The sequence below is a fragment of the Sinocyclocheilus rhinocerous genome, unplaced genomic scaffold, assembly GCF_001515625.1.
Source record: "Sinocyclocheilus rhinocerous isolate Xijiao unplaced genomic scaffold, SAMN03320098_v1.1 scaffold1420, whole genome shotgun sequence".
Lineage (NCBI taxonomy): Eukaryota > Metazoa > Chordata > Actinopteri > Cypriniformes > Cyprinidae > Sinocyclocheilus > Sinocyclocheilus rhinocerous.
In genome coordinates, this window is record NW_015666537.1 from 694,249 (window position 1) to 711,217 (window position 16,969).

The 16,969-nt window shown below is 37.0% G+C and overlaps 1 protein-coding gene across 1 annotated transcript in view; it reads right to left on the bottom strand.

Annotated features, from left to right (window-relative positions):
- LOC107732580 (sickle tail protein homolog) overlaps positions 1 to 12,978 on the bottom strand; it is a 60,477-nt gene extending 47,499 nt beyond the window's left edge. Inside the window, 1 exon segment of the mRNA XM_016543943.1 lies at positions 12,377 to 12,978. Coding sequence (XP_016399429.1) covers positions 12,377 to 12,557 — 181 coding nt within the window. The 5' untranslated portion in view covers positions 12,558 to 12,978.
- Positions 12,979 to 16,969: the final 3,991 nt, after the last annotated feature.

Below are 16,969 nucleotides of genomic sequence, written 5' to 3' on the forward strand. Positions count from 1 at the left end.
GAATTTTTTTTTAAAAGGAGGCAGTGAAGAGATTTCAAATGCGCGACATGATCATCTTTAAAACACTGGTACACCTCAAAACATCAGATTCATCCACGCAGAAGAACAAAACCAAAGCCCAGCTCACATAATTACCAAAACAATGTTCATCCGCAAGTAACTTGCATTGTTATGCTTCAACCCCTAGAGGGCCAAAAGTTAAATAGTGTAGCTTTAAACATTCTGGGGGAAGCATACTTTGCTAAGGACCATTGACAGTCTGTTAAAAATACTGCAGCTGGATGCTAGAACCCCTTAAATTAAAGGAATAGTTCACCCTAAAAAAATTAAAGCAGAAGACAAGAATCAAGAGAAAATAATATTATGATGTCTCGCATTTTTAGCCGGAAGCAATGGTTTGAAGTTAAAAATGTCTTGATGAATCTGTTTATTACAAACATGCAGCTTGTTTCTTCACAAGATGTTAATTGATCAACTGAAGTCATGTGCATTACTTGTGGATTATTATGATGTTTTTATCAGCTGTTTAGACTCTCATTCTGACGGCACCCATTCACTGCAGAGGATCCATTAGTAAGCAAGTGATGTAATGCTAAATTTCTCCAAATCTACAAACTCATCTTGGATGGTTGAGGGTGAGTAAATTTTTCAGAAAATTTTCATTTTTTGTGTGAACTATTTCTTTAAGAAAACTCACAGTTATAATTGTAAGGATATTCTCACCCTGTGTTCTCTTAACTTAAGAGCTTTGTTGAATATAGTTGCAGTGTTTTTGACAGACCGTAAAGCTATCAGACATGCTATTTCCTACTAGAGGACAAAACTTTATATTAATGTGACTGCTTTATTATGCAAGAAATGATCGCTTGGCCTACATGTGTGAGAGTATATGACAAACATAACATCTTTATTGCAAACGAGGCGAGCTACTCTCCCCTTTGTACATTTCACACTCTCATCATGCCAGTGTCAGATTCTGACGGCACCCATTCACTGCAGAGGATCCATTAGTAAGCAAGTGATGTAATGCTAAATTTCTCCAAATCTACAAACTCATCTTGGATGGTTGAGGGTGAGTAAATTTTTCAGAAAATTTTCATTTTTTGTGTGAACTATTTCTTTAAGAAAACTCACAGTTATAATTGTAAGGATATTCTCACCCTGTGTTCTCTTAACTTAAGAGCTTTGTTGAATATAGTTGCAGTGTTTTTGACAGACCGTAAAGCTATCAGACATGCTATTTCCTACTAGAGGACAAAACTTTATATTAATGTGACTGCTTTATTATGCAAGAAATGATCGCTTGGCCTACATGTGTGAGAGTATATGACAAACATAACATCTTTATTGCAAACGAGGCGAGCTACTCTCCCCTTTGTACATTTCACACTCTCATCATGCCAGTGTCAGTCTTTTGAAAGCATAGCAGATTGAGCCAAACACTGTTTCTCTTATTAAATCATACAAGCACACATGTGGTTTGCCATAATAAAGCATGACTAAAACATTTCCTGAGAAGTGCAACAAGAAAACATTTCTTGAATTTTAAGGAGTGAATAGTTGCCACACACCACATTAAATACTGTCAAAACGTTTGGCTCCATGCTGATACCTTTTTAGAAATGAAACTGTGGGGCCAATTTTTCATTCCACGATCATCCTATTTAATGAATCTGCTGGACTGATTCAACCGCCCAATTCTTAAACATCAATCACCTGTATATGATGTGATCATATCACTGTGGTTCTGCATAAATAAGGATTTACCTTAAATACAACAGTACAACAGAGTTAGGTAGATTGCTAAGTATAATACAAAGTCTAACACTCTTATAACGCCATCAACATACATAACGTGCTTGTCGTGTTATACATTGCAAAATCTCACTTTTTACACTGGTTCAATGACAAAAAGCTTTGCAAAAAAATGCTGAAGTCCATATAACTGCAACACACACACAGTCGCCACACACTACAGGCTGGTTCTGGTTGTTAAAACATGCTATATAAATCTCAATGACAAATTTCAGTATCTGCAAGTTCTTAAGCAGCAATTCAAACATAAAACATAAGCATCCCAAACCACTGCTTATGAAATATGTGTCCATAAATGATTAACATTTATAGGGGGAATTCAGTCCTACAAAAAAAACTTACCAGCTCTAAATGTCCTCCGAGGCTGTTTGCATGTGTATCCTGTTCGGTGTGAGGCTCACACTGCCTCCCTCTATTAAATATGTGTCTCGCCCACTGCTGAAACCACTGCTCTACTCTGCTCTATTGAGCTGAAGTTTATGTAAGTTAAAGTGTGTATGAGTCGGAAATGCAGCAAAAAGGAGGGTCTATTGTAAGACTAATGGCATTCCTTTTCCTGAAACCTCACCTTTGTACACTATCAGTAAGGATAGGACAGAGGTGACAGAGATTACTGCCTAGAAAAGGCACAGACAATTAGTTAAGAAGCGTGTATGTTTGTGGTTCCAGAGTGTTTGGACACAGGTTACGGCATCAGAGGTTTAAGACAAAGAACACAATAAAGCCAGTAAGAGCTTTCCTTCACGTTTCAAAGCACAGCTCTCATTCTGTCAGCAAGGGGTTCGTTTTTCAGCAACAAACCCTACCTGTGACCCTGAACAGACAACAACAGAGGTTTCGACAGCATTTTTAACAATGCTTAGATGAGCAGGGCAGATTTTGTTACATTTCTCTCTATCCTCTCCTTAATGAACTGCAGAGCAAGATTTTTCTCAGAAGATGCAAAACATTCCACTCGTTGTTTTTCATATAATGTTCCCAATACCTGACCATTGTTTGCAGGAATTGGAAAAGATTTTGCCTGTTGCAGTTAATTACTAATTTCCACTGGTTCCTCCACCCTCTCTTCCTGTCCATCCACAGATCAAGGCATCTAGCCAAAACAACAGTGGCTAAACAATACAATGAGATAATATATCAAAAACATTATTTTATTATTATCTATACAGTGCTGTTCAAAATTTTGGAGTTGTTAAGATGTTTTAATGTGGATTTTTTAAATTTATTTCTTTATTTTTAAATAGGCTTAAGTCTCACCTAGGCTGCATTTATTTGATCGAAAATACAGTAAAGACAACAAAAACAAATATTTTGAAATATTATTACAGATTAGAATATCTGTTTTCTATGTTAATATATTTTAAACTGTAATTTATTACTGCAACGGCAAAGCTGAATTTCCAGCAATCACTACTCCAGTCTTCAGTGTCACACGATCCTTCAGAAATCATTCTAATATGCTGATTTGGTACTCAAGAAACATTTCTTATTATTATCAGTTTTAAAAACAATGATATAGTCTACATTATACAATTTAACAGCTTTTAAAACTTTTCTAAATTAATATTTAAAAAAAAACAACTTTTTAAAAAATATATAAAATTATGAAAATAAAATGATGGCGAGAACCATAGCCGTGTAAAATATTTTCACAGCACACAGAGTGTCCTTTCACAGCACCCTTTCAAAAGGAACACATTTGTATCTAAAGGGTCCATATTGGTCCCTTAAAGGTACATATTAGTAACTAACAGGTATCGCCCCAGTGACAGCTTTTGTACCTTTTTCCAGAGTGTACTTGTTCGAAATGTCCAGCATCTTTCAAACCTGCCCTTTTCATATGTAACATTCCTCTCACATCCAAATTCCACTCTCTCCAGCCACTTTTAACATTTAAAAGAAAGACTAAGAATAAAGTGATAACAGAAGACCAACTTTACAGTCCAGTGGGCAAAAGTGACATTTATATGAAGGGCTGCCCAGAGGACATCATATTTTTAGGCATTCCTCTTTCAGCACCATTAGATAGACACCAACAACACAGATAAAAGTCCCTGAGCAGGTCAGCTTTATTCAACCAATGAGAGAATTAAGCGCTGCCACAGCCAAGTTTACACCTCTAAGCTCTTCACTAATAGTATTCTGTTTCCAAGCTAACCCATAAGGAGGGCATAAATACACCAGGTCTCTAGGATACAAGACACTCTCCTGAAACACTTTCAGGCTTTGTGTTTTAGTAGGATAAGGAGAATTGCCTGCAAGTCAGCATCACTCAGCTTTGTTACATGTTTGGTTTTGTTTTACACTAGTTCTATATATCGAACAAGTCTAAAAAAAAAAAAGAAGCTGAATTTCCACCAGCCATTAGTCCATTTTTCAGTGTCACATGATCACATTAATCATTCCAATATGCTGCTCAGTTATTAATAACGGTTATTATGATCAATATTGGAATGATTGATGCTTAATATTTTTTGTGGCAACTGTGATATTTTTTTTTTCCAGGATGATGAATAGAAAGTTCAAAAGAACAACATTTATGTGAAATAGAAATCTTTTGCAACAATATAAACGTCTTTACTCTAATGTGTCTTTGCTGGATAAAAGTATTAATTTATTATTTTTACTTTTAAAATCTTTTTATGCCCCAACCTTTTGAATGGTAGTGTATCACAGTTTCCACAAAAATATTAAGCAGCACAACTGTTTTCAACATTGATAATAATAAGAAATGTTTCTTGAGCACCAAAACTGCACATTAAAATGATTTCTGAAGGATTATGTGAGACTGAAGACTAGAGCAAAGACTGGAGAAAAGATTGCTGAAAACTCAGCTTTGCCATCAATGATAAATTACATTTCAAACATATTAAAAAAGTTATTTGAAATCGTAATAATATTTCACAATATTACTGTTTTTACTGTAATGCAGTCGTCGTGAGCACAAAAGACTTCTTTTAAAAACAAAACAAAACATACAAATCTTAATTATTATAGACTAATGTATACATATGTCAGTCATGCACTGATTTGTAGGAAACATAAAGGATGTATTTGAAGAACTGTCTCCATCAGTGTTTTGATTTAAAACAAAAAGGCTGTCAAAAGGATGTGACACCTAAGAAGAGCACAGTGTATGGAGGGACACAGATGTAACAGTGGCGGTGGAGGGCTCTCATAGGTTGACAAAGCCAAGCTGATTGATCTAGTTCACTTGTGCCCTGAAGCAGGGTCCTCTGGACTGCCATGCTGCAATGGCTCACTACACTCTCAGCGAGCATGTACATGCAGCGCACATCACAAACAGCACAGATGAGAAGAGGAGAAATCCATTATGGTCCTGAGAAGGATCTCTTCTCTGCTGTTTGCACCTATTGAGAGCTTCTGGCTGGGCAAAGACAAGCACAGAGATGGGGAGCCATGGTGAGGTGGTTAACAGAGCAGGAATGAGGGACGCTAATCTCGTTTTTTATGCTGTTGCAAAACATGACATTACAGCTTGCAGCTTGTGTACTCGGCAGTGCACCAAATTGCCAGTCATTCTGGGCAGTCTATTAATTAACCAGTGACAAATCTAATCTAAATCCATAATTTATCCCTAGCTGAAAATGCCCAAAAATTGTATGGATTCAGCTTCAAAAAACACCTGCATCATATGAGACTTGTTTTAAAACTGAAGGACTTTTACAGAATTCACTTCTATGATTCAGATGGTTACGAAGATTCATATGAGAAAATGAAAAAGCACTCAAAACATTACTGGAAGTCGAGACAAGGACTCAGACATGAAGAACCCAGACACCTATAAAGAGAAAGAGTGCGGCATGTTCAAGACAGTGGCTTTTGATCAGTTAGATCTGGCTTGTTTGGCAGCAGTTGAAGCATTGGGAAATTTAGTGTTGTCCTTGTATGACAGCTACAAGATGCTTCTGTGATTTGACAGCATCTGTTAGAGTTATCTAAAAGGAGAGTTTCAGTCAAGCATAAAGATGACGTATTCTGTGTTCAGTGCTGTGCAATAACAGCTTTTTAAAAAAAAGCTTCAAATGAGGATGCACATAATAAACTGTATGACATACATGCATGTGTTCAGACCTCAGTAGTAATAAAGAGTTCAAATCATGTGCATTAGTCATTTCTTGGCTCATTATGCATTTTAAAGCAATTTATCACTGCCAAAACTCCAATTCATCACAGTCCTATAGTTGGAATAAAATGGCATCAGCTATAAATTATTTTATTTATTTACTTATTTCATTTTTTGGCATAAAATACTACTACTTTTTTTGCTGCTTGTTCAAGTCACTTTGTTAAAAGGAACTTAATTTCATTATGTTCAATCCACTTATCCACTAACTAAGCTAACCTAATTATTTTTTGTTCAGACTTCATAACTTACTGTCCAGTAAATTTGGTATGTTGATTTAGCATTTGTCATGTCTCCTTATTTGAAAGTTTCTTATGCTGGTCCACAGTCACCTATTTAAATTTTGTAGGTACTTTCACTGTAACTTTTGCTAAATTGGCATGACTGTAACTCCCTGAAAATACCCTAAAAATAGCGAAACCAGCTATCTGGTGCTAGCCAGAAAACCACAATATCAAACTTCTATGTCTCTATGTGTGTGCAGAGCGAAAACAACATTATGGAGAAAGAGAAGAGGCAGAAACAGAAACCAAACCATGGCATTTTTTAAATATTACATGACCGCCACCTATGATAATGGATAACCTCAGGAAATGGTCCCCATTTAATACTACCACTCCTGCCAGTTACAACACTTAAACCTGTAACATTGTGAATGACTGATTGTCCCAGATTGACTTTACTCACATCTCAGGCTTTTGCAAAATAAACAAAATACTAATAAAATGTGATAATTCAGTGGCTTGACTAACAACTGAAAATACAACAAAAACCTTGACAAGAGCTCTACAGAATTATTATTTTAAACAGACCAACCTCTGGCAAAGGGTCTGTAATGAATCATCTTTCCTGACTTTAATGAGTAGGAAATAAATTATCTGAGAAGAAGGATAGCGCAACCTGAGGAAGAGCTATTGCCGCCTTCTCCCTCAAGTCACCTCTAAGTCTCATTATAGGCAGATTTCTTTGTGAGAGGGAATATGTATCTTTAATAACTCAGCCTGAAGAGGCCAAGCTAAGCAGTCTACAGTGTGGATCTGGGCCTTCTCAGGTTTTGAAGTAGCTGTGGTTCTGACAACAGTGAGCACTGATATTGCTGGGGTTAGCTACTACATAACTCAACAAACTGGACTTGATTGGAGATTAGACTGAGTGCATGCTCACAGCAGCTTTAAACTCCAAATCATTATCAGAAAATAGCACAGAAGTGGCCAGTATATTAACCAGTCTTCTGCAGTTCTTCCATGCAGAACATGCTGCTGAATGACAGGAATGTTAATGTGGACATAGGATTCAATCTTGGATAAAAAATAAGCTCCATAATTTACAACATTGATTTTTTTTTAGGGTGTTGTGCTCTGCATACTGTGTGTTTTCTGTGTTTTGCTCCAAAGCTGTGAGAATGCCATAGAGCTAAGTTGGTGTCAGGGACAAAAATGAGGTTGGACAGGGCAGCAGAGAGGAATGGGACAAGACAGGCACACATCCTGTGTGGGATCACACTGATGTCAAACCATATCGTTTCCTGCTGATTAAGCTGACGTAACGGCACATGAAGATCTGGCTAATTCCTGTATTACATTAGTGCTTCAGAGGCAGATGCAGGGAAGTTATATAACTGCAGAGCATTAAAGTTCAGTTCACTAGCAAGATGAAGACATCAATTTCTGTGTACAATAAGCAGTTTAGTAGGCTGATTAAGTGAAATTTTAAGCTTTGACGATAAAACTTAAACACATTTTGAGTGTAGGAGAAAAGTCACTATAGTGACATTGCCTATTGGGAGAGTGATGCTTTAAAAAAAAGCATCCTGTTTTATCTTAGGGTTTGACTGTGCGCTAAGTATTAAGAGAACAGCTTGTTCAAGTCACTTTGTTAAAAGGAACTTAATTTCATTATGTTCAATCCACTTATCCACTAACTAAGCTAACCTAATTATTTTTTGTTCAGACTTCATAACTTACTGTCCAGTATAGTTCCCACTTTCCAGCATGTTTTGCATGGGACTGCACTATGAGAGTAAATGTTGTTGTGTAACTTAAAATCTGTGAAATTTACACAGTAGTGTTTTACTGGCAACTTGTAGCTGGCTGAAAATTCAAAGAAATTATTTAGAAATATGTTCTATTTGGCTTCATTAAAGTGTTTAAGTCCTTTTTTTCTTAAAAAAAATAAATAATTAAAATAATAATAATAAAAATACGAATAAAAGAAATTATAATAAATAATTATATATATATATGCCTGTGTGAGATCACACTGATGTCAAACCATATCGCTTCCTGCTGATTAAGCTGACGTAACGGCACATGAAGATCTGGCTAATTCCTGTATTACATTAGTGCTTCAGAGGCAGATGCAGGGAAGTTATATAACTGCAGAGCATTAAAGTTCAGTTCACTAGCAAGATGAAGACATCAATTTCTGTGTACAATAAGCAGTTTAGTAGGCTGATTAAGTGAAATTTTAAGCTTTGACGATAAAACTTAAACACATTTTGAGTGTAGGAGAAAAGTCACTATAGTGACATTGCCTATTGGGAGAGTGATGCTTTAAAAAAAAGCATCCTGTTTTATCTTAGGGTTTGACTGTGCGCTAAGTATTAAGAGAACAATTTGTGGTTCCAAAAGCTTTTCTGGGAACTTTACATTTTTCCCATACAGCTGCAGAGTAGGTGAATGTAATCACACTATTTAGCAGAAAGGCCAAATTTATCTTCAACCTAGCAAAGCATTTCCTCACCCTCTACACCTCTGTAGCCTAATTATGATTAATATCCCTTGCTTTTGAAACGTATTTCTCATTCCCTAAGCTACCACAAAATCAAAAAGTCACTATTTTATTGACTACTTATTTTGTGATATGAAAAGCATGAGTGCAGGTTTGAGCACAAGCTTTACAAAAAGTTACTTATTTAGTAATTATATATATGATATAATTATCAAATTGTTTAATCGGAGCAGTATTTTTGCTGGCACAAAAACAGTTAGAGGTTTTGAATGAAAAAAAAAAATCTCAGTTAGGGTATCAAATTTAAACAGGTTATACTAAATACAATAAAAAAACATCATAATTTAAATAACTGAGTCGAAAATATAGAACATAATACAGGGATTCGAATTGGTGAATCAAATCATTGTGAACACTTACATGAAAGTTAAGAACAAACCTTTTCACTAGAATTAATCTTTCTAATACTACAAATATGAGAAAGAGGACTTTTAAATGAACCAATCTGCTAGAATGAATCTGACTTTCCAACCCTACATAAGAGAGAAAGAGAGAAGACCATTTAGGCAAGTGTGTTTGATTATTAAAAAAACTAAGTAATGTCCGGTTGTGCTATAGCTCCTTAAAAAAGGGTACCTCCTTATTGGAAAAATATGAAACCGTCACAAAAGTTAGTAGCCTCCCTACTTGTAGTTAGTTAACAAAACCCCACCCCCAATAGAGTGTAACAGTGATATTTAAGTAGTTTGAGAGTGTAATGAAACTGGTGCTATCTCATCCGTTTTGTTAGTGGACGTACTGTTACACTCTGTTGCAGTCAAACTAATGTGACAACCATTCTGATTGGCTATAAAAGGAAAGACCACACCCCCAACTCTTTTTTTGCTCGTTACAGTGCCTTGGGCTGTCACAAAAACAGGTGTGATATCTCAGGTGCACCTTTTGCTAAAAATGCATTTTGGAGTTCAGCTGAATAAGAAAAAATACATTCTTCATAAACATGAACTGCAGTTGAGTGCACATATAGCCGCAAGAAAAGAGCCTTTAAAATTAGGTGTCAGTTCATGGAGGCAATTGGAGCTGCAGGTTTCTCAGAGGAATCTCTTTCAGCACATTTGGAGCCTCTGAGGGTAAAAAGAACTCTAGGAGTCTAAGAGTGTTGGATTCTGTGCCTGTGGAAATGTCATGTACTGTATCTGCAGCGGCGTGGCAGGATTGGTGCTGTCTCTGGGATAAATCTCTGTTTTAACAGACCTGACGAAGGGAATGGGTGACAGCAGGGGACGGTGGTTCTAAGGCTGTGCCTTCAATCTAATACCTCTCTAAGCAGTGTGAGTAAAAATCATTGAAGTGAAAGAAAACTATTTTGGCATTTGAAAGTCACAGGACACTGATAACATAAATAGCGCTATACATAAAAAAAAAATCACACACACCAGAACAGCAAATAGCAGTCAAATTGAAAGCAGGTAGTAACAGATATACAATATACATTTATTACCGTTGAAAAGACTGCATGGGGTCAGTAAGATTTTTCATTAATATAGCAAAAACTATATATATATAGTGCCACATGATCCTTCAGAAATTATTCTGCTATGGTGCTCAAAAAACATTTCTTATTATTATCAATGTTGTGCTGTTTATTATTTTTGTGGAAACCCAGATGCATTTTTAAGGATTATTTGATAAATAGAACGTTTAAAAGAACAATATCTATTTATTAAAACTATATTTTTTTCTTTTGTAATGAAGTAAAACAGTCACTGTCACTTTGAATCTGTAACTTTGAATTTAATGCATCTTTGCTGAATAAAATATTAGTATGATTACTTTTAAATCATACTGAACCCCACATTTTTAAATGATATAGATTACCATGGAAAGAAAATGCATAATAGTAAATGTGTGCTCAAGTGGGTAATTTTTAAAACAACATTTCTAAATTTCAAAAGAATTGGATTTTAAATTTCATGTTTGCTATTTGTGTTACCATTATGGAACTTGCATTACAAAGAATGTAGCGCCTGATAACTGCCCTTGTTTTGTTTGTGTATGTGTTACTTTCATATTGTGTGTGTGTGTGTGGGTGGGTGTACCTGGTATTCCCTACATTACGGAGACAAAATGTCCCCACAAGGGTAATACCAGTAGATTTTGACCATGTGGGGAAACTGTTTTGGTCCCCATGAGGAAACAAGCTTATAAATCTTACAGAAAGTTTTTTTTTGAAAATTTAAAAATGCAGAAAGTTTGGTGTGAGGAGTAGGTTTAGGGGTAGGGGTAAGGGGATAGAAAATACAGTTTGCACAGTATAAAAAAACATTACGTCAATGGAATGTCCACACAATGATAGGAATACCAATGTGTGTGTGTGTGTGTGTGTGTTTACAGTGATGAACCACAAGAATGTCTTCTGTGGAAGGTGTCTGATATAATATTAATTGATTTGAGAAGCCTCAGTCCCTGTACCCTTTAGCTACCATGTGGTTTCTAAACTGACCTAATTAGTGCGGTGACAGTTCTTCAAAACCTTTGCCTAACTGTACTGTCAAAACTTGTAAGTCAACCGCTGACATCAATTGAGAGGCTTTTTAGAAATTATAAAGTCAACCTACTGTAATATTGTGTGTGTGTGTGTGTGTGTGTGTGTGGGTGGGTGTACCTGGTATTCCCTACATTACGGAGACTAAATGTCCCCACAAGGGTAATACCAGTAGATTTTGACCATGTGGGGAAACTGTTTTGGTCCACATGAGGAAACAAGCTTATAAATCTTACAGAAAGTTTTTTTTTGAAAATTTAAAAATGCAGAAAGTTTGGTGTGAGGAGTAGGTTTAGGGGTAGGGGTAAGGGGATAGAAAATACAGTTTGCACAGTATAAAAAAACATTACGTCAATGGAATGTCCACACAATGATAGGAATACCAATGTGTGTGTGTGTGTGTGTGTGTTTACAGTGATGAACCACAAGAATGTCTTCTGTGGAAGGTGTCTGATATAATATTAATTGATTTGAGAAGCCTCAGTCCCTGTACCCTTTAGCTACCATGTGGTTTCTAAACTGACCTAATTAGTGCGGTGACAGTTCTTCAAAACCTTTGCCTAACTGTACTGTCAAAACTTGTAAGTCAACCGCTGACATCAATTGAGAGGCTTTTTAGAAATTATAAAGTCAACCTACTGTAAATAGACATCAAAATCAGTCTGAAATAGCATAGGTTGATAAAATCTTCTGGCTCATAAACCATTTCTAATCATTTTATGCTTAAATCAGTGTGTTCAGCTACCTATTCAGTCACTGTTTAAAAATGCGTGGAACTCTCAGTGAATCTAGCTGAGAGTTGCTGCTTTGATTAGCACTGAGATCAAGTGATGTGAGAGAATTTGATGATGAGGAGAGGAATGTAACTAATCAGCAGAGTGAACACTGAGGGTCAAACCCCTGTCTTAATCCTCCCATATAGAGAAGGCATCAGCCAAACTATACAAGCACACTCATGTGCTGCAGTCAGGAATACCGTACAATAGCTCCTTGACGGGTGGATCTAAACTCATGGCAGAACCGTAAGCATATCTGTATGCGTGTGCATGGTCATATGTCTAATATTTTGTAGTGTGACATATATCTAATCAACTAGGTGAGATAATGCTAAAACCAATCAGATTTAGGAAGCATAATACCTGGATTGGAAACCACTGGATTGGTGTCAGAAGGCTTCTGGGGTGGTCTGGATCTCACCAGGTTGCCCTCACTGCCAGCCTTCATCAACCTCTCCCCGACAACCAGCATGTGTGAGCGGTTCCCTGGAGGTTCCTTTTGGGACTGCTTGGAGGGTTTGACCAGACGTGAAGGTTTGGACATCTCTCCAGGTTCTCCTGAAGCACGCTCGTAAGGGATTCTTCCAAAGTTCTCCCTTCTTTCTGAAACTGCACACACCTTCACCTGTCCAAGCTTTGCAGATAACCTGACATCCAACTAATTGATTTGCTGTTCTTCTCTGTTAAAATTCATTCTTGCTCTGACGAATACTGGAGATTGAAACACGTTGAAGTAGTTGAGGATTCCTTGGAGAGAACCATCTGCTCAGCTTCAGGCACCACAGTGAGGACACAACTGAACACTTGAAGAACTGAATCACTGAAAGAGCTGAGGTTGTTAAATTCTATCGCTATGCAGAAACGCACAACATGCTGATGTCTAATCACTTCTCCCGCTTTGGAGAAATGATCCTCCTAATAATACAGCACCAGGCAAGCATCAGGCTCTAAGCAGGCAAGCATCAGGCTGGTGAAACACAGTGCTCTTAATGCATTAATGCAGATGAAATCTCTGTGTTAAGTCGCCATGCAGATTTAACCAGGGAGGCAGCAGAGATGATCACTGTGTCTCAGTTGGCTTCCTACTGCTGTGCATGCAGACCAGAGCCACAGCTAAGTCACACTCAGGCAGTGAGAGAGAGAGAGAGGAGAAAGAATTACTCCCATGTGCATGGTTGTGATAGGCTAAGAGCTCTTGTAACCTCCCTCCCCACCTTATCCTTATATAGTGAGGGATGCTCTATCTATCTATCTATCTATCTATCTATCTATCTAGCATCTATCTAGCATTTTTACTTTTTTTTTCTCACAAATTACCTTGCAATATAAAATTATAAATGTTCATGATTTGCTTCAATGGAAAAACATCTGACCTTTTAAACAAAGAAGTTCACATTGTTAAAAATTTGATTAGTGATCTAGAAATAGTGCTCTTAATCTTAAATATTTCTATTTCATGTCATAACATTTCTTGATTAAACAAAGTCAGATTAAATTTATGATCATTTTCATCATAAACAATTAATAAATAAATGTTATCTTCTTGTGCTGTATTGTCAACATTAATTTTGGTTGAAAAAAAATTATTGAAAAAAAATTACTGGCCATGAAATTGTGTTGCATTATTATTATTATTATTATTATTATTATTATTATTATTATAGAAATATAATTATTAAAATGACAATAGAATTGTTTAGCTATTGTGTATCTGTATCTGACATGTTCCTCACACTTTAAAGTCATCATGAAATCAAAATCAACATTTTTTTTTTTAAATGGAATACTGCAGTTTTTATTATAAATGATTTATCCATGCACATTATTTTTGGTAACACTTTATTTTAAGGATCAATTCTTGCTATTAATTAGTTGCTTATTAGCATGCATATTACTAGCATATTGGCTGTTTATTAGTACTTATAAAGCACATATTAATGCTTTATTCTGCATGACTGTATTTTAGATACCTTAATCCACCTCATAACTAAACTTAACAACTACCTGACTTACTATTAATAAGCAGCAAATTAGGAGTTTGTTCAGGGACTGAACAACTGTAAACTCTTAGTTAATAGTGACTATGTGTTCCCTATTCTAAAGTGTTACCTTATTATTATTATTTTTTATTATTATGTTTATGATTTTTCAAATTCATGTGCTCTCTTACTCTTTAATCAAAATAACTTTCCCTCCCTCTTGCAATGACATAATTTCTCTGATGATGTGTTCACTAGCCTGAAGGCGGGACAATAACCTCTCCCCTCCAGCAACCTGTCAATCACATGAGATTACGGCAACAGCAAATAACAATGATCAGAATCAGAATCAGAATCAGAATGAGCTTTATTGCCAGGTATGTTTACACATACGAGGAATTTGTTTTCGTGACAGAAGCTTCCACAGTGTAACAGAATGACAGTGACAGAACAAAAAAACACAGATAATAAAAAAATAAAAATAAATAAAAAAATAGAACAAGTAAAATAAGGAATAAAAAATATACAAATCGACAATCGACAATTGTATGTCCAGGTATAGAACAATAGACAGTTGTATGTACAGGTATATTATGTGCAAATTGAAATGTAAACTGAGTATGTGTGTTAGATAAATAAGTGTATGAGTGAATAAATAGTGTGTGTTCCACAGTTATTGTCAAGTGTTCATGAGAGGCCTGAGGGAAGAAACTGTGCCTGTGATGGCCTGAGGGAAGAAACTGTTCCTGTGTCTGGCCGTTCTGGTGCTCAGAGCACTGTAGCGTCGACCAGATGGCAACAGTTCAAAGAGGGAGTGTGCTGGATGTGAGGGGTCCAGAGTGATTTTGCCAGCCCTTTTGCTCACTCTGGATGAGTACAGTTCTTGGAGAGAAGGGAGGGTTGTACCAATGATTCACTCAGCAGTCCGGACTACCCTCTGTAGTCTTCTGAGGTCAGATTTGGTAGCTGAGCTGAACCAGACAGTTATAGAAGTGCAGAGGACAGATTAAATGATGGCGGAGTAGAACTGTTTCAGCAGCTCCTGTGACAGGTTGAACTTCCTCAGCTGGCGAAGGAAGTACAACCTCTGCTGGGCCTTTTTAACAATGGAGTCTATGTGAGTGTCCCACTTCAGGTCCTGAGAGATTGTGGTGCCCAGGAACCTGAATGACTCCACTGCAGTCACAGTGCTGTCCATGATGGTGAGTGGGGGGAGAGCAGGGAGGTTTCTCCTGAAGTCCACGGTCATCTCCACAGTTTTGAGCGTGTTGAGCTCCAGGTTGTTGAGACTGCACCAGACAGCCAGCTCTTTAACCTCCTGACTGTAAGCAGACTCGTCACCGTCCTGAATGAGGCCGATGAGTGTGGTGTCGTCTGCAAACTTCAGGAGCTTGACAGAGGGGTCTTTAGAGGTGCAGTCGTTGGTGTACAGGGAGAAGAGCAGTGGGGAGAGGACGCAGCCCTGAGGAGCTCCAGTGCTGATCGTACGGGTGCTGGATGTGTATTTTCCCAGCCTCACTAGCTGCTGCCTGTCTGTCAGGAAGCTGTTGATCCACTGACAGACGGAGGTGGGCACGGAGAGCTGAGTTAGTTTGGGCAGGAGGAGGTTTGGGATGATAGTGTTAAAGGCCGAGCTGAAGTCCACGGAGGCAGCCATCAGCGTCGGCGCCATCTTAACGAATTTCCAACGAATCCAACGATCCAATTAATTCCCAATAGACCAAATTAAATCCTGCCCTACATTTTTTTTCTCGTTCAAGAAGCAGTTTCATTCAGGTATACAGTATGTCACAATAAGAAAGAAAAGACAACTGCAACTTCCATTTCATGCTAACTTTAAAAAACACTGATCTGTGCAGTTGAGAAAAGAGGCAAACATGAAAATCTTATGTTCAGTTAATTCCAATTCAGAAATCTCTGTATGTGAATTTTTGATTCCTTTAATAACCTAATAAGACTTAAATGAACAGTGTGAACAGTCAAAACATTATTCTGCAAAGGAGGTGCACAGATCCGCACTGTGGGGTACTCTATATTTATCCAAACAGAAAAATCAATTTCATTTTAGCACATTTCAAAAAAGTGTTGTTAATGCTTACCCAGAAATATAATTGGAAGCAATGTGACACTGACTCTGTTTTACACCTCTAAACTTCAAATTGTATAACATCACTCCACACATCCAAGATAGAAGGTTCATAATTGATTTTCTCACTCATTTTATGTTGACGTAAGTCTGCCATCATCTGGACCATGTTACGGTGAATCTAAAGCTGGGGGGGTTCTTTGGGATGGTACATAAAGCTGCTATAACTGAGTGACTGTAACACTATTCAATAATGACACAGTCCAGTACTGATCATTAAAGACTTTAAAAAACAAAAAGAATGTGCAGCTACTGAGAAAAAAAAGTCAATTACTCAAAACAATGAATGCTGCAGCAAAGAAAGCATTCCTCCTACTAAGGCTATTAGTCTCTCCCATTCCCCTCTGGAGTGACTCTAAACTTAACCAGAACAAGGGATGGAGAAGAGTGATGAGATTGCTGATCGTGCTGCAAAGCCTGTGAGGAAAGACATGATCTTTAACAAGAACTATCTGCTCTTATGGGGAGTGTAATAATACTGTGCAGAACCGATTCATATTCATGAATAGTATGTTTAGAGTTATTTAGCGTGAGACAGTGCTTTTAATTTGGATGACTGCTTGACTGAGGTCTGATCTTTTGCGTATGTTTACATGAGCAGTGAGATATGCACAGTCATTAACTTTGTGCATATTTGAACTCAGAGTGCATTGCATGGTGTGTTTATGAAATACAATACAATTCTTCTAACCACTTCTCTGCTATGGTACTAATTGGAGTATATAAGAGTCTGTCTATATGAGTATGTATTTTTGAGTATTTAGTAAGACAGTTCACCAGTATTACAACATAACCTGTTATAAAATGGCATCAGCTCCTTTGTAGCCATGT